The 18974-nt window shown below is 42.7% G+C and overlaps 1 protein-coding gene across 2 annotated transcripts in view; it reads left to right on the top strand.

The window, feature by feature from the left end:
• The window catches only part of NPTN (neuroplastin), a 69775-nt gene that overhangs the window by 35773 nt on the left and 15028 nt on the right, over nt 1-18974 (top strand). The window contains exons 2-4 of one of the 2 annotated variants that reach the window (XM_053593806.1): nt 526-873; nt 5722-5893; nt 9727-9821. In XM_053593806.1, coding sequence (XP_053449781.1) covers nt 526-873; nt 5722-5893; nt 9727-9821 — 615 coding nt within the window. The remainder of the gene's footprint in view (nt 1-525; nt 874-5721; nt 5894-9726; nt 9822-18974) is intronic. The other variant, XM_053593807.1, reaches the window with a different exon arrangement.

Raw genomic sequence — 18974 nt, 5'->3', positions numbered from 1 at the left:
GAGAAGGCAATAGTTCAGTGTGAACTTCTTGTTGAGGCTTTCAAGAGACATTACATCTTGAACAGTGTTTACCCATCCAAAAGAGAGATCCTGACTTGGCATATAAACCTACTGCCACTTCCAGTTATCTTTCATTACTTGCCTGAGTTTCAAAAGGTAATGAATGGTTTGTGCTCTTAAGGAAAGTGGCTCTTCCCTAAGACCTGAGGCTTTCTCATTCCCACCAGCTGGGCCCATTGCTAAAACGCTTTCCAGTGGGCTTGCTTCTGCCTGGCCAGCACCTGGGCTGCCCCAGCTTGTAAATTAGCCTGCCTTTGCTTCATAAGCTTCCCAGGGTGGTTCTTCTTCTAAAAGCTTGTATGAATTGCTATTACTGTCTCTTTATAGTTTAAAAATGAATCCTTTTTTGTTCTTTGCAACTCATTTGCTTTTTTCTTTTCTTTTCTTTAAATTACTATTAACACCTGTTGATTCTTTTTTTTTCTGATTGGCCTATCACTGCATTCCTGCTCCCCCTCCCTCTAGCTGGGTTTGTCAAGTCACCCATGTCAGAAACTAAGCTCACGGGGGACGCCTTTGAGCTGTACTGTGACGTGGTCGGGAGCCCCACGCCAGAGATCCAGTGGTGGTACGCGGAAGTCAACCGGGCAGAGTCTTTCAGACAGCTGTGGGACGGTGCTCGGAAGCGCCGTGTCACCGTAAACACCGCCTACGGGTCAAACGGCGTGAGTGTGCTGAGAATAACCCGGCTCACCTTGGAGGACTCTGGGACTTACGAGTGCAGGGCCAGCAACGACCCCAAGAGGAATGACTTGAGGCAAAACCCCTCCATAACATGGATTCGAGCCCAGGCCACCATAAGCGTCCTTCAGAGTGAGTCCAGCACCCTACAGTAGTAGTACTGTAGTCACTAGAGGCGGCCCGATGACCCTTCCCTTCTGCTTCCTTTCCCTCTTCCCCAGTATGATCACTTACCCCACCCCTTGTCTTCGTTTTTTCAAACCCACAACCCTCTGGCTGTAGTGTATGAAAACATCTGTGGCAATTTTTTTCTTCTCTGCCGTCCTCTCTGCTTCCCTTGTTCCCCAACCCTTCACTGTGTCTTTCTTCTCAGGAACAAAGAACTTGAGGAAATCTGTGACTATCCAAAATCATCTGCGTTGGGGAGAGGTGGGAGGGAGAACTGGGGAGGTTAAAAATTTTTTTTTTTTTAATTCACAAACCAGGCAGTCAAAGGAGGGTAGTGTTGAAATTGTTTCTTTCCCTCCCCTTTGATTTTGTAGTAGGTTTCCTGTTATCCTTTTGCTGACTTCTTCTCTGGCGCCTTTGTATTTTTGTTTCTCTCCCCAATCTAACGACTTTTTATTTTCTCCTGTTCATCTGTTTGAAGCTCTATGAGCAGTTGCCTACACCTCTGGTTTTGAGTTTGTGTCTGCCTAGCCTCTTCCCTCCCTGTGACTTGGTGTCATCTTGTTCTGTGATGGGAATGTTGCCATTGGTGCAATGTGGTGGTGTGTTTTGGTTGTTGGGTGGCATGTAAGCTTGGATACTTCCACAGTTCCAGCTCTTTTTCTTTTCTAAAACAGTGGCATGTGCTTCTCTGATACCAGCCTTCCACTGCAGCAGTACCCTCCTCACCAGGCCTGCCCATTCACTCTCCTGTTCTTAAAAGTAGCAGCTTGAGATTTCTTCCATATGTCTTGCTGTTAGGAGCCAGGTGACACTAAGCTGCAAAACATATATATTTTTTAAACCCCTTCATGCTATCTCAAAGTCTGAGTTGTATCAGATTCCTCTTCACAGTTTGGTGACTATTGTTGGCACAGTTCTGCTCATCTCGGAGAATGGCAACCCCAGAAATGATTTGGAAGTCATTCACGCTAGCCTTTTCTTTGTGCCTTGAAGAAAGAGGAAACTAAATTCCAGCCCTCTTCCTCTCATTGATGAGGTGAGCGGAGTGGCTAGCTCAGTATCCTTCCCTTCATCTATTGGAGCAGGTACAAGTGAGATGTGTGACACAGGCACTTTGTGGCCACTTCTCTTCCTCAAGAGTGACTTGTTACTTGTATGGTAGAAAGGAGAGGGAAGGAGAAGCCACCACAGAACCAGCACTGCTGGCCAAGAAGAGCTCTAGCCCCCCTTTTCAGGCCTGGATGTAGTTGAGGGAGTGTTCTCTACTTAATGGAAAGATCCTCTGGGTTTTCACCTTCTTCAAGGACTCAGAGACCTGTAGCCAGTTCTTGTTTAAAGAGCTGATTCATTTAGAGAAAGTAAGTGAAAATAGTAAAATACTAGTTTTATGAGGCATTTGGTGATCACTCAGGAGTTAACATGACTTTGACCCCGAATTTATATACTTATATGGAAAATAGAAAATTAGTATTTGTTCTTTGTAGCCGCTCAAAGATGCCTATGAAGACTCTTTAGAGGAGAGATGGGAGACTGCTGCAGACGGCACTGTTGGATGAGAGCACCTGCTTCTGGAAAGGGGAAAAGAAAGCCTTGTCTATGTGAAAATGGGGAACATTAACCCAGTAATATTTCCTTTCTTTTTTTTCCTCCCTCCTTCCCCCTTTTTTAAACAATTTTTTTTCCCCTTGCACGCCTCCTTTTCCTGTCCCCTTGCTCCTTTCCTTATAAAAGCAGAATTACCCAAGTGTCCACAGAAGTCTGCAGAAGTTTATAGACATGTGCTGGGCTGGGCATTTGGTACTTATAGGATCCTGACTCATAGCTAGAAAAAGATGAGGCTTGGGGGTATCTACCTACCAATCCCAAGATTACATTCCCCAGTTTACTTAGAAACAGGATCCTAACTTATGGTTGTCTGCATGTGAGTAAACCAAATCCTGGCCAGTCAGTCTTGCTGCAGACTTCCCCTCAGCCATTTAACTCTAATTAGCTGTTTCCTGGAGGTTGCTGCTGCCGCCTCCCCACCCCCACCCCAAACACCCCAGATTCAACTCTAATTGGATTGTTTTATGATCTCAGCATTTCCAAAGACATTGCCTCCAGGGAGAGGTTGAACCTTCTATCTACCTATGACCTCCTGGGATTACTTTTCCCAAAGCTCTTTAAGTAATGTAAGGCAGGAAGAGAAATGTGCCCAGATTTTAGGGTAATCTCTCTGGCTATAGCATGTTTTTTACAACACGGATGATGGCTAGGGTAAGGGACTCCTACCTGCTGCTTCTAAATAGGAGTCAGTGGCAGGTAAAAATGTTTGAGCTTCTCCTAAATGTTCATCTCTCTTGGACTTTCCCTGGGCAGTGCTTGGCCACTGAAATAAAAGCCCCACCTTCATCCTGGTGCAGAATGCAGATGTGACACCATGGCCAAGGAACTTGTCTAGCACTGGTTTTCACATACAGCAGCCACAGGGGCCAGGTTACCTCCTCACAACCCTCCTATGGTATCCTATTTAAACCCATTTAAATTATCCACTTGCTCCCAGCTGACTCTTTCCTGGATCTTTAACACTTAAGGGAAAAAGTGTTTTCCTTTGCCATGAATTCTTGGCAGAAAGTCTACCCAGGTTGCTTTCATCAACTTCTTAATCTCCCTGCAGTGGTCCTTTGCATCACCACAGGTAAGAGTAGCATTTACTTTGGCCTTCTTGTATTTAAACATCTGGAAGCTCTTGACCTATTGTCACAGTAGGCCACAGTAGGGTGCACAGTTCACCCTTTCTCAGTACAATCTGAGAGGAAGAGCCAGAAAGAAATCCCCAAGTGGGCCAGAAAATGAAATTGATTAATAAAAATTCAGTGAAAACCTAAAAGTGTGTTTGGGTTTTAATGTTGCCTTTATATATTTTTAATTTCTCTTCTGTGGAGTACTGGTTATATCTTTTTGTTTTTGCTTGGTTTTTTCTTGGAATCGTGATGCTTTCTGCTGATGGTGTGTGTGCGCCTTCCATTCCAGGGTTTCAGCCGTTCTGCTCGACTTCTTAAGGCCCAGGGATTTGGCTTCTGTCCAGTGTGTCTTGGAAACCATGGGACACCACTGCGCTAACGTGTTTACATGCATCTGCTTCTGTCTTAGTGGCTGCTATGCCTCCATTATTTGTACATAGAGACCCTGTTTGATGTTACCGATAAGGACCAGTGCTAAATGGAAGATAAACATTATCTTTTTATCAGAGTTGGACAGTAGTTAGAGTCAATCTGTTAATTGAGCAAACTTAAGGATTTGCTTTATTATAAGTTTCTTTGATGGCCAAAAGTGTTACATTGGTTAGTAAGTCCTTAAGACATAATGTTTTCCAAGTATCCTGCGACTTCTTTGTCCTTTCTCTCTCCCTAAACTGCAAACAAACCTTAGTTGCAGTGGAGGGAGAGAGTTCTGTCCTCAAGAGCTAAGGGTCAGCACTGTACTGCATAAAATGGTGAGGGGGAGCAGCTGTGGAGTTGTAGGCATGATGTAGCCAGATACAGGGAAGTGGGAAGTCAGTGGAGGGTTGCTGAAAAAGAATTAGAAGACGTTAAAAGGGCAAATAACTCTTAACTGTGGATTGAAAAGATGATTAGTTTAAACTTCACCTGAAAATGTTTGACCAAAAGAACTAATCCTGGGAAAAAAATTAAAGAACAACAACAAAAGACAAATAACAAACATAGAAACATCTTGAATTTAAATAGTGATGGATTGCACAGTGATTTAAAGATGAAACTTATAGGACTGATATACTATTACTTAAAAGATTTCCTGTTCAATGTATTGTAATATTTGATGCAGATTATTTTTATACACTAGTGATCCCAGGTTTTCGAAGCCCAGGATAGAACCAGAAGGTGAAGTGTATGCCTTGCCCTAGGTTGGAAGGTGGGGCAGGGGTTGGGGTTGGACAAGGATAGAAAATTTAGTCAGATACGTCTTCTAGTTCTAGCTTTGCCACTGGTAATACTTATGGCCTTGTACAAGTTATTTCACTTTTCGGCTCTCAAAAGAGTGGGATTCTGTGAACTCCCAGGGCCTTTCTACAATTCTAGGAGCCCTAATACCAACACATATTGCACTCTACTTATATTATCTTGGAATGGAATGTGTTTTAAAGTGCAATTATGAAAAAAAAATTTTGGTAATAAATGTGGGCTGGAGAGAAGAACTGATAGTTCTTAAGAATTTAGCAAAATTTGGAAAATGGAAGACTTCAAATAGGAAGTTTGTGTTTAGGGTGGACACTATCTTTTTCTGCATAAGTAACAGCCATGGCTGGTTTGCCATAGGTTTGATATTAACATGTGGGAAAAGCCATACATGATTACCTAATCATACCTATTACTGTTCTAAGACCCAGTGACACCGTAGGGAGTTTATTAGTCATGTAAATGATGTTGCCTTTGTCTTCAGAACTGGGAGGTGGAGCCTGGTTTTCTAAATGAAGCTGAATGATTTGGTGGTTCTTATAGAAGGTGGTTTTCAAAAGTATAAGTGGATTGTGGCCAGTATAAGTATCTGTAATAACTCCCATTCTTTCACGTCTAGGCCAACTGGTCTTCAATTGGTCTTCAGGCTGTTGTCTGCGCTAGTGGTCATTTGCTTATAATCATTGTTTTTCCTTTCTTGACTTCCTCCAAAGTGGTAAAGTGAAATTCCTCATGTGGTCCTGTCTGCCCTCCCTCTTTTTCTAGTCTCCCCCTCCCACCCCATACAAATCTCAGGCCAGGGCTGTAGTGGATAGAAGGCTATTGCCCCTATCATTGTGTACTCTTATTTCAGAGCCAAGAATTGTCACCAGTGAAGAGGTCACTATTCCAGACAGTGCTGCTCTCCCTGTCACCCTGCAGTGTAACCTCACCTCCAGCTCTCACACCCTTACATACAGCTACTGGACAAAGAATGGGGTGGAACTAACTGCCACTCGGAAGAATGCCAGTAACATGGAATACAGGTAAGAGGGGCTAGCAGCTCCTGGGAAGACAGGAGGGAGTGTGGCTGAGCTTACTCAACGCTCATGCATAATTATGCCATGTGGGAGGGAAGTGAGATGTATTTGGTCCTTCCCTGGAGAGTCTAATCCAGTATGTCTGGCGTAAGGCCCAGGAATCTATAAAAGATTTCCAAATGATTCTGATGAGCAGACAGACTTGATAGCCATAAATGATCCCTTCACTGTGATAACAGAGAAACTGAGTGCATGAGAGAATGACTTGCTCAGAGTGGAAATGCTAGTCAATAGGAGGGTCACAATTAGAATGTAGCAGTCTCCTCCCATTTGATCCTGCAGTCCCATTACTGGGCATCTACCCAGAAGGAAAAAAATCCTTTTATCATAAGGACACTTGTACTAGACTGTTTATTGCAGCTCAATTTACAATCACCAAAATGTGGAAACAGCCTAAATGCCCACCAACCCAGGAATGGATTAACAAGCTGTGGTATATGTATACCATGGAATACTATTCAGCCATTAAAAAAAATGGAGACTTTACATCCTTCGTATTAACCTGGATGGACGTGGAAGACATTATTCTTAGTAAAGCATCACAAGAATGGAGAAGGATGAATCCTATGTACTCAATTTTGATATGAGGACAATTAATGACAATTAAGGTTATGGGGGGGGAGCAGAAAGAGGGATGGAGTGAGGAGGGTGGGGCCTTAGTGTGTGTCACACTTTATGGGGGCAAGACATGATTGCAAGAGGGACTTTACCTAACAATTGCAATCAGTGTAACCTGGCTTACTGTACCCTCAATGAATCCCCAACAATAAAAAAAAAAAAAAAAAGAATGTAGCAGTCTCTTAATCCAGTAGTTTGGGGAATCAGATTGAAATCTGCTTTGAGATTCTGAGAGCAAGACATCTCCCAAAGTCATCTTTCCACTGGGTAGATTTCCTAGGGAATTACTTTTTAGGAATGTTTAATATCATCATAAGCAAGGACCAGCAGCTACAGGGCTCTTTCATGATCTGGAGTGAGGATGGTAGCCTGGAAATATCTCTCTCTCTCAGAAAGGCTAATTTGCTTGCTAAAGTTACCCAGCATTCAAGGCTTTTTGGAATATCTGGAGCACTGGAACCACACCTTTCAGAATACTTTGTTCCTGGTTGAAAACTGATCTGAAAAAGGATCAGTTAATCGTGTTTGGCAGGCTGATAGAGGGCAAAGAGAGAGAGCACTGGAGTAAGACCAGAAAAACTGTGTGCCCAGTAGTAGTAGCAAGGGCATTCTGCAGCATTGAGATCTTTTCACTCCCTTACTTAATTGAGCCACTTGAATTTGTGGATTCTTTTCTCTGGGGGGGGCGGGCAGGAAACTAAGACTCAAGGAGTAACTCTTGGCTGCTGTAATGCCAAATTCTGTATCTAATAAGTTTCAGAATCAAGTCTAGAGTTTGGGTCTTCTGACTGGTTAGAATATTCTCTAAAATTAGTGGTTTTGTTTTTTTCTGTTCTGCCATACTACTTAGTGGCAAGTTAGTTAACTTACCTCCCCTATAGTTTCTCCTTGATATAAAATTAGACATATAAGCTCACCTGCATCCTCATAGATGTTTAGAAAAGGTTAATCAAATAAAGATATTAAGTGGATTGAAAGGCATTTGTCCGCCCATTAGTTTCACTGGTTTGTTGTTGTTGTTTTTTTTAAAGAGACACAGTCTCACTTTATCGCTCTCTGTAGAGTGCTGTAGCGTCACAGCTCACAACAACCTCCAACTCCTGAGCTTAGGTGATTCTCTTACCTCAGCCTCCTAAGTAGCTGGGACTACAGGTGCCCCCCGCAACGCCCAGCTATTTTTTGTTGCAGTTTGGCCAGGGCCATGTTCAAACCCACCACCCTCAGTATATGGGGCTGGCGCTCCACCCGCTAAGCCACAGGCACCGCCCTTCACTGATTTGTTTTTTACAATGCTTCTTTCAGGGCAGCAGACATCCAGTTGTGTTTCTCTTGGGTCTCGTACTGCTCCCTACAACGCTCTGAGCTGTTACTTCATAAAGTTTCAGCCTGACTTTATAAAATGTTTTTCTGCTCTTTTTTTCTCAGCTGATTTGAAGCTCTCCTAGGGGTTCTGCATCCCTGGGGTTTTTCAGGGAATTCCACATTTTGTGAGGTAACAATTGATGAGTCCCTTGGGCTACCTAGTAAGTCAGTCATGGACCCAGTTTCAGAACCCTGCCGCTGCTCAGCCTATATGGGACATTTTCCATTTGCTTTAATTTCTTCCTAATAGCTAGCCTACGGGAGTGGGCTGGGTAGATTTTGAGCCCATACACACAGCCTCAAGAGTGGGAGCTATCTTATCCAAGTATTTTTCAGGGAACTTAGTTGAAATCCTGAAGACACAGCTGCTGCTCCTCTCTCAAACTCTGAAACACTTGCTGTTCAGAGCAGCTAACTTGTATCTCTTTTTCTAGTGGAAACATGTTAACTTAAGAAAAGGCACTATGTCAAATTGGAGACATCTTGACTGCTCCTTGTGGAATATTCCCTGCTGTTGATGAGCTAAGACAGTTCTAGAGATAGGCTATGTCTTTCCTCATCTAACGTTTTTTAATGTGTTTTCTTTTTTTAAATGAGCAGTAAGATGGATATGCATTGGGCCAGTTAGTGGTCACATTGAGGAGTTTCTCTTAGACATTAAATAGTACAGAGATGGAGATTCGACCATCACAGGTATCATGTTTTAACCACTAAGCAACAGAGCCCTACTATAAATATTAATTCTCTTATCTGAAGGCTATTGTTTCTGTTTCTGTAATTACCAACCTTTCTGCACGTTTTTGATGTGTGTGCTTGTAGGCCAAAGTATATTGAGCTAACATGAAGTTGGCCTTCAGGGGGCACAAAGCCTGTTTGGGGTCACTCTGTGAGATTCAGAGGAAAATGTTCTGGCCATCTACACTTGTTACTGTCCTTCCTATCACTGTGTTTAACTTGGTTTGGATGTGTACACAGTCATTCACTCTTTGTTTTCATTTATTTGTTTGTTCATTCACCTCCTATATTTCAGACACTAGGCAAGGTGCTGGGTGTAGAATTGTGCACCACATAGTGCCTACCCACACAGAACTTGGTCTTTTGGGAAGTCAGACATTAATCAAGCCATTGCATAAGTATGTAATCACAGATTGTGGTATGTACCGTGAAGAATCACAGGGTATTATGAGAGAGAATGTCAAAGAGAGTGATGAAATTTAGATTGAAGCTGGACAGAGTGCCACGTAAATCGAGATGTGTGGGAGAGGAGTTAGGTAGGTCTTTAGGGAAGCTCAGAGAAAGCTTGTTTTTTTGTTTTCTGTTTTTGTTTATCTGACTAGAACCATGAGGTGCACAAGTTGTTGTTGTTTTTTTTTTTTTGGCTGGGGCTGGGTTTGAACCCGCCACCTCTGGCATATGGGACCAGCGCCCTACCCCTTTGAACCACAGACGCTGCCCGGTGCACAAGTTTTTACTGATGGTTCCATCCTCTATACTGTAGTATAAATTATGGTACTTTGTACAGCCCTCTATTTTGATTACTTATTTTATAGTTTGTTTCTCCCAATGGACCAGAGCAGGTGAAGGATAGAGACAACATGCCATTCTATCCGTGTATTACTGGCACCCAGTAAAGAGTAAGGCATTAACGTTTGGGGATGCACAGAGGAGGATTTTTGATTAGGCAGAGGTGAGTTGCATTAAAGGGCAGGATTTGGAGAGCAGGGCCCCTGGTTGCCCTTTTGCTCCTCCTTTTCTTCATTCCTGGTTCCCTCACTTGATTTTTCTTCTCACTTCTGCAGGATCAACAAGCCAAGAGCTGAGGATTCAGGCGAATACCACTGCGTTTATCACTTTGTCAGCGCTCCTAAAGCAAATGCCACTATTGAAGTGAAAGGTAAAACTCAGCAGAGGCTGCGGTGTGAGCCTCTCACTCTCCGTCTGAGACATTGTCTTGGTCTGCACTCTCAGCCTTCACACCCTTCTTGTTTCCTTTCCAAGAAGCAGTATGAGGGTACACTGAGGCTTGGGAGCCTGGCTGTCTAGGTTTACATTCAAACCCCCATTTACCAGCTGTGTGGCTACAGTAAGTTACAAACTTCTCTGTGCTTCTGTTTCCTGATTTGGAAAATGAGGACACAGCAGCATTTTCCACATGGGTTTGTTAAGAGAATTAGAAAAGTTAATGTAGTAGCTTGAACTATACGAATTGCTGTTTTTGCATGCCAGAAATGTCTGAGTGTTGGCAACTCATGTGGCTCGACCATGTGTAATTAGAACAATGCCTTACAAGTACTTACTGAGGCCTTTAGTAGGCTACCAAGATCTGGGAAATTACCATGTGCAGGATGGATAATTCATTTAGAGTTTTAATGGAATCCCTGTGGGTGCATGGCATCTTAAAGAGATGTAACAAAGTTTCAAGTAGGGCAAAATAGAACTATAAAAGTTAAGGATACCTAACATCATTAATCTCAACTTTCCTGTGTTATTTTAAAGAAGTATCTAAGACACACAAAACTGAAACCACTAGCTGTATGTCACATACTGAGTTTGTGACAGAGCTAATCTAGAACCTAGGTCTTGACTCCTAATCCCAGTTTTTTCCATTGTCATAAAATGACCATGGGGAGGCAAGGCTGCTGTTTGAGGTCAGACTGAAGAGCTGATGTTTTTTATTTTCAGTCTTTTTTTTGCAATTTTTGTCCGGGGCTGGGTTTGAACCCACCACCTCCGGCATATGGGGCCAGCGCCCTACACCGTTGAGCCACAGGCACTGCCCCTATTTTCAGTGTTTTTAATTTTGCTTAGAAAGGACACAGACTTGTTTGTTAAATCTAGGGTCATCCCTAGAAACTAGGAGGATAAATTTAGGAGAAAGAAAGACCCTACTTCCTTAAAGTATTTGGAAGATTATAAGTGCAGATTCAGGAAAGTAATATCTTGGGTGAAACAGCCCCAACTTGTGAGCTGATGTATTGTAAGATGGCCATTGCTTACTCCAGTTGCCAGATTTAATTCTGAATGTCTGAGGAGGTTGTATAAGGCAGAGTGGTTACAGATCACAACCGGCCAGAGAGCCTGATATTTGATTTCATCAGTGGCTTTTCTTGGGGAGATCTGGGTTTCTCTCTGTTTTGGAAGAATGTGACATTTGTTCAACATGAGAATGAAAGGTGTGGGAAAACATTTTCTCTGAGCCAGCTGAGGGTCTTTTCCAGCCTAGGTGAATTGAGCTTTGTGGGGAGACTTTCATCCCGTAGGAGCCTTATAGCCCTGCAACATTCTTGGCTGGCTGAGCCTTCAGCACAGAGTCCAGGTACATGGGGAAAGGATGGGTGAGGAAGGGGAAGAGGGGGGTGTCTTGTTAATTGTCCTCCCAAAGCCTAAAGGATAATTACATACAATTGCAGTCCTCTGACTAACTGTAATATTTATTGATTTGGAGTTAATGATTTCCAGGCAGCATTTTCAGGAATGGAAACAGAATTGGTTTTTCCATTTGTTTGACTGCTTGAGACTATGGGGTTCAGTGGCCCTGGAGGGAATCTTTCTTCATATTCTTTTTAGCAGATTTGAAGCACTGGTCAGAAGAAGAGAACACTACAAGCCAGGAGTGTTTTCAGAGGAAGTTACAACTTAGACAGCATCATATTCACAGTGCTTACTGTGCTTGTTGCATTATCACTATACTGACTCCTGTGGGGAAGGTGGGATGTGGGTAGTATCTTGGTTTTAAAGACGTACACCTTGAGAGAATTGTTTTATAAAAATCCGAAGGCACATTCTGTAACTGCTTTGGAAAAATACATTGTATGTTTGTAAGGAATTCTAGTCTTTCTCCCCTTCTCCTCCCCAAATCTGGGTAGAAAACAGCTGAATGCTTAATGTCTTGTCTTTTAGGTTGTGTAAAGTTGTGTCTGGTAAAGACTATGGACTTTTGGCTTTTTCTAATAAAAAGGTTTGCTATAGGCCTAGTATTATATTCAAGGCTCAGTTCCAATTGTGGCTGGGATAGAAAAGCTGCCTTGCATTTAGAGTGGTGTGTGTGTATGTGTTAATTCCAAAGCATTCCCTCCCCCCCCCCCCGCCCCCCCAGTTTTGGCTAGGGCTGGGTTTGAACCCACCACCTCCGGCATGTGGGGCCAGCTCCCTACTCCTTTGAGCTACAGGCGCTGCCCAATTGTAAAGCATTTTCATATAAACTCCCATTTTATTTCCTTAATGCCTTCAGGGTGGAGATAAGAGACAGTTATCTTTTTATAGCTATAGTGATTATAAAAATCTGCTGAGTAATAGAGTGGTAAGAGGTGGTTGTACTTGAGAACAGAAAGATTTATGGAATGTAAGTGACCTCTTAGCTTAAAGGAGTATGAGAATCTTCATCATTTGTGGCTTTAACTGAATCAGCACTTCAGGGGAGTAGAATTCAGACCATAAATAGCTTCTACCCCCAGCCATTTTATTCCCCCACTTGGCTTTTCTGCCTATCAGAACATATCTGGAGTGGTGTTGGTCTTAGCACTGAGGGGAGTGAAGGACTTAGTCTAGCCAGGGTCTGTGCATTATCTGTCACAGTACCACATATTGTGCCTGTATGTACAAAAGAACAGAAGTCTGAAGGAATGAGAGAGGGCTGTGTGCCTGGGGGTAGGCCCATGGTGACCACAGTTTTAACCCAGGCCTCTAGATCGCTGTTGGAAAGGATTTTGAGGATGTACTTGTAGGAGGGGAAGCCTTGCATGTAAAGTAGGCGTTTCCCCCCCTTTCTCTCTCTTTTTTAAAGGACAAGAGTGAGGCACAGTGTAAACAGGGAGATACTATTAAGGATTACGTTTTTTAGGTGTTTGGCAGGTGATCTGAGCAGATAAGGAAAAGAAGGATAGAACAGGACTGGCCAGAAGAGGGGAAACAGCAGTGACCAGTTGTTACCGGGACCTCTGCCTCAAAGCCCAGCCTTCCCGGGACCCACGTAGCTAACACTAGGGAGGACATCTTTTCCATAGCATTTTGATTCTTCAGAGGCTGGTGGCTTCCAGAAACTCCACATCTTATCATAGAGAATTTTGAATGAATAGGTGTTGTTTTTCTATTTCTATAATTTTTCAACCTTTCAGTCTCTCTTTCTTTCTCCTTCCTTCCTTTTCTAAAATTAAAAAAAATACGCTCATAAAACAAAGCAAATGAGGCCAGGTACAGTGGCTCACACCTGTAATCCTAGCACTCTGGGAGGCTGAGGAGGAAGGTTTGCTTGAGGTCAGGAGTTTCAGACCAGCCCGAGCAACAGTGAGACCCAGTCTCTATTAAAAATAGAAAATTAGGGGCAGTGCCTGTGGCTCAGAGGAGTAGGGCCAGGCCCCATATGCCAGAGGTGGCAGGTTCAAACTCAGCCCCGGCCAAAAAAAAAAAAAGGAAAGAAAATTAGCTGGGTGTCATGGCATATACCTGTAGTCCCAGCTACTCAGGAGGCTGAGGCAGGAAGGTCACTTAAACTCAGGAGTTTAAGTTTGTAGTGAGCTATCATGATGCCACCGTACTCTCCTTGGGGCTACACAGCAAAACTCTGTCTCAAAAAGAAAAAAAAAAAGCAAATTAAAAATTCCTGTATCATTTATAAAATAAGAACAGAAAAATTCTTCTCATACTAACCAAACATTATTTTTATCCCTCAACCATTTTGATGAATACAAGAAATAGGAGTTTGAGTTTTATCACTGTTTTTAGAAAAGAATTTTGTTGGTCATCAAATCCTTGACAAGAAACATGTCATTGCCTCCTGTGAGAGGTACATCCTAGTCCCAGAGGGACTTGGACCTAGTGTCTTAAAAAAGGCCATCTCTCCCTGCTCATTGGACATTTCAAATGAAGTTTCTATCTTTTGATTGCTATGAGAGCCACGATTGATGTTGTTTTTCTCCTCCCTACTTCCTCGCTTTTCTTTGTTAAGATTTCTGCAAGTGGCCTTACCCTGCTTTCCTGTTTCCTACTCTGTCACAATGCCTACTAAGTGACATATCAAAATTCAGATTGGCCAAGATAGACCGTGTGGTGACAATGATGAGTATCATGTCATATTGTACAGCAGGTACAGCATTCAGTCCTTTCTTTGTGAGGCAAGAAAGGTGGTTAGTTTACAGGTCACATCCTTTAGGTCAGAGCTGATGTCAGAGCACCCCGGCTGTGACTCAAAATTGCAACTACTTAGAAGTCTTTGAAGGCATAATAATAATATCTTGACACTGCTACCATTTTGAACATCATCCCCAAATACATCTACTCTTTCTTTACTTCTCTTTTGAGTGCTACCCTGACCTTCTCTGATAAAAACAGCAAACATGATTGCTCACTTCCTATGTACCAGGCGCTGCGCTGGGCTCATTCCTTTCTGCTCCTTGAGTCTTCACAACTCTGTGGGATAAACGCTGTTATTTAATATTACCTCCACTTTGCGGGTGAAACACTTGAGGCTTAGGGGAATTAAACAACTGGCCCAATGTGACACAGTTCACTGGTGGAAGTAGGTTTTCACCCAGGCAGTCTAGCCTCAGAGCCTTTGCTCCCGAGCACCAAGTCATCATGCTGCTGAACTCTGCACGGAATTGTCAAAAGCCCTTAGATTGGGAGTTATAAGAAATGGCTTCTAATCTTGCCCCTGCCATTAAACTCAGTGTGACTCTGACCAGTTGCTTCCCTTTCCTGGCCTCAGCTTTCTCAAGTGTATGATGAAGTGGGCTGGCACAGCTGATCTTTAAGGTTCCTTTGTTCTGGTGTGGTTCTGGAAGTCTGTGGTTCTCTCACATGGACATAGGTGAGAGGTTGGCTATGGAAGGAAATGATTTCCAAGCTCATTTTCCCAGTGGTGATGACTGGAAGCTTTTCAGCTTGGAGAATGTCACCTCAGGTGCTGTCTGTCTGCACCTCTGCCCACTCATCTCCCCTTCCTATGAGGCCACCTGACCTCCAGCTGTGGTGCCAGGAGAGGTGTTAGAACAGTGGTTCTCAAGCTTGATTGAATTTGTACAAAATGTGGTCTGGACACCAGACTTTTAGAAAAGTATACTAGCTGATTATAATGTGCAGCCAAGATTGAGACTCATTGTCTCAGAGGAAATGTCTGCCTTTTCTACTCAGTGGTTTCACCTGCAGAAGGCAGCACAGGTCCTCGACCTCGACTGTTGTAGTCATGATAGCCGGTGATGAACCTGCTCTGGGTGGGGAAGGCTTGCTGAGCTAAAAGCCCACCCGCAGTCTGCTTGCTTCCCTCTTGACGTTGTCATACTCCTTTTTATGCTTTGCCCTTGCCTACCAATAAATGTTAACTCTGCCTCATCCGTCAGCCAAGCCTTTATTTTGTCTACAGCAAAGATGCAATGTCTCTGAGATTTGATAGATTTCCTAAAAGAAGCAAAAAGGCTAGCTATGCACAGTCAGTGTTTACTTGGAAACAGTCTGCTTGTTGACAACACCTTTAAGATTAGATTTTCTATGATGGTAAGTTGCTAGGTTATGAATTTCCTTTGAAATATGAGCACCAAATAAGCATTCTGTGTAAGAGAGACACCTCATTCTTTGATACCTTTCTTGGGTCTATTTTGTTAACATTATTTGACATCAGCTCAGCTTTATGTGCACATGTCTCCGTTGCCTGAGTTTCTACAGCCTCCAGCTTGGCAAAGAAGCCAGATGCTTTGTTCTTAGGGCAGGCATGTTAGGCAGCAGAGGGTACTGAATCTGTCTTCAGCCTGGACTGCCTGGATGATGAAATTGGGTCAGGTGCTGTTGGGTAACTAAAACTCTTTTGGGACCTTTGTACTGCTATTTATTAGAATACTGGAAAGATATCCATTAACTAATGTGATTAGAATATATAACTGACAAGGCCAGAAAGTGAGTTAATTCCCAGTGGGTCAGTGATCTCTTTTAAGGGTCTCTATGTTACTGTACTTTATTCCTTCCACCCCTCACTCTTGCCACTCAGCCTGTGCCCTGCTGAGAGGGTAAAGGGAAGTAAGAAGTGCTTCCTCTGTCTCCTTCATGATATGAAGATCTGGTCAGACTCTCCAGATCTGCTTTTTGACCAGTAGGACCTGGCTAAGCTGTCCCTTATTAAATGGCAAGGCTATATATGGTGAAGCACTGAAATAGGCCTTTAGTCATATAATTTATCCTACCTGATTAAACCTTGTTAGAGTTATAAACAGAAATAGTGCTCCTTTCAGCAAATAGGGAAACACATAATAGTCAGCATCTCTTTGATTTCTTAGAACTAAAAATGACAGAGTCCGAGCCTTGCCCTTTTTTTCCCTGACTAGTAACTTAGTTTTAATGTTTATGTTTGACCCTGAGCTCCAAGCATGTGCTAGATTTGTATAGAGATGTAGTTTAATCCTTATAAGACCTCTTTGAAATATGTATTTTTCCCATTTTATATAAGTGAATCCTGAAACTCAATGTATTTTAAATATTTGCCTTAGGTTATTCAGTTGGTGAGTATCAGAGCCTTGATAAGAGTCCAGGTTGCTCTGTTTTCAAGTCCAAAGCTTTGCTCTTTATATGATACTATGTGGAGTAAAGTCTGGCTGGTAATCAGCCCCACTTGCAGGGTGTTCTAGTATATCTACAAGTAAAGGTAACATTTGGGCCATTTGCTACCCAGTTACCAGTAAAGTGCATTGTGTATTTTTGTTTTTGTGAGCACTGTTCTGTTTGATTTATCTTCTCCTCAGTATGATAAAATACAAAGAGCATGGCCTCTGGATTCAGACTGCCCTGAATTTGGATTCTAGCTTTACCATAGACATTAAATATCTTTTCCAAACTTGAATTTTCCAATTTATAAAAATGGAGTGATGTCTACTTCATTGCTGCACAATAAATTACCCCCAAACTTTTGTTGCTTAAAACAACAAACACTTACACCTCACAGATTCTGTGGGTGAAGAGTTAGGGAGAAGCTCAGTGAGGGGTTCTGGCTCAGGGTCTTCCCTGAGATTTTAGTCTAGCTTTTGGTTGGAGCCAAAGTCATCTGAAGGCTTGAACAGAGCCTCCCAAGGAGGCAGTGGGCCTTAGTTCCTCATTACATAGGCCTTCTCCATAGGCTGTTTGAGTATCCCCCTAGCATGGTAGCTAATCAGGGTGTATGATGAGAGAGAGAAAGAGAAGAGGAAAGAAAAAGAACAAGAAAAAGCTATAGTACCTTTTGTGAAGTAGTTTCCAAAGTTGCACACTTTCACTCTTCTGCTTTATTTTATTGGTTGCAAGGAAGTCACCAAATCCAGCAGTCCTGTACTAGGTTTGACTTAGTTCCTAATTGTGTTAACTCTGACCAGGGAGCCAAAAGATTTTACAGTATTCAATAGTCAATTAAATGCTTTTGAATTTATGGGTTATTGAAAGGTTTTCACACACCAACAATCATGTAAATATACTTGACACACAAAGACAGTAGTAAGAGAGAAGGGGTATGAACCCCCAGCGAGGAGCTCCAGAGACCAAATACACTGACTGATGAACCAGGCAAGTCTCGATTCTTCTTGAAACATCCACTAGTGAGGGGAGTTGTTGCTCTTTTCCCAATAGAGCTTTCAGCAGAGGCTGCCTATGAAAAAGATGCTTCAAAGTTCCCACTGACAGAGCTTTTATGGGCATCATAGCACTGGTTTTTATGGCCATCCATTAGGAGTTTATCTCAGCCACCTTTGAGCTTTATTTTACTTTCTTGTCAGGTTCCCCCCTGTGCCTGGCCATAGCAGGTGTTATCACCTCAGCCCATCATATATATATATATGCCTTGAGGGGTCAGCAGTGTTACTGTAGGCTGAGTCAGTTAGCATAAGTGACTCTTAAATTTTGAGACACTGAGGATTACAAAACATGTATCAAACCCACCCTCAAGAGCAGTGGTTCTCAACCTTCCTAATGCTGTGGCCCTTTCATACAGTTCCTGCAACCCACAGATTGAGAAGTGCTGCTCCAGAGGAAGGGAATTAGTTGCCACCTCTTGAAGGAGGAGAATTTGAGGACCATTTACAAACTACTGTAGGTGATTGAGCCCTAAGGAGCCCTGAGGCTGACCAGTGCTAACAGGTACTCTGAGAACCTGGTTACCTTCTTTGCTGTGAGTCCATTGCCTTGTTCAGCAGGTGGGGCAGGAACAGGAATTCTGATTGAGCAGATAACCATAAAAGAAGTGACGGACCTTTTCATTGACCCAAAGGCTAAAGTGATAGTTGTTATTGTAACTCCCTAGGATTCATTTTCTCTCTGCCTAGTTGACTAGTAATGTTTCCATAACCCCAAGGGTAAATAATCAGGGCATTATTCTTTGTGTACCTTAGGTAGAGGGGATATTTCTGAACTACATTCAGTATTCTTTGGTAAGATGAGGAAAAAGCAAAAAGAGATCTAACCATTGAAAATTAATTCTGGTAGGCCTATGCTATATAAACATGGCCAAAAAAATGTCAGTTAAGCTAATAGTAGCCTTTAAGGCTATGTTCTCATTTATAAATAGAAATGTCCGTGGATTACTGCAATAGATGACTAAAAAAGGGAAGCGTCTTCTCTTCTTATCAAGGCAGGAGTGAGGACCATCCCTACCCCTTTTCCAGGTCCTGACCTTTAAGTCCATCTCCTTTCAAGATAGTGACGTTAGAGGTTATGGAGCCATATTTCAACTCAACTTTTATCTGTAATCTTGGGGATGACTCCTCAAAGCAAAAGCTGATAGTACTGAATTCCAACACTATCATAGTCAAATAAATGGCCCACACTGGGTGTTTTCTTTGGGGCAAAGAGGAATGAAACTAGGAAAATATGCCACATATTAGCTGATTTCTGAAGTTTATGTCTCCACCCTAGACCAATTCCCCCAGCTCCAGACTTGATTTTCAGCTGCCTCCTAGACAACTTCACTTGTATGTTAAATGGCTGTCTTAAACTTAACACGTTCTGCCAGGGCTCTCCAATCCTTTTTGTTTTCTGCCACACATTGGAAGAATAAGAGTTGTCTTGGGCCATACATCAAATACATAAGCACTAAAGAAAGCTG

Source organism: Nycticebus coucang, chromosome 6 (genome assembly GCF_027406575.1).
Source record: "Nycticebus coucang isolate mNycCou1 chromosome 6, mNycCou1.pri, whole genome shotgun sequence".
Classification (NCBI taxonomy): Eukaryota; Metazoa; Chordata; class Mammalia; order Primates; family Lorisidae; genus Nycticebus; species Nycticebus coucang.
This window is presented reverse-complemented; position numbering and strand designations above follow the sequence as displayed.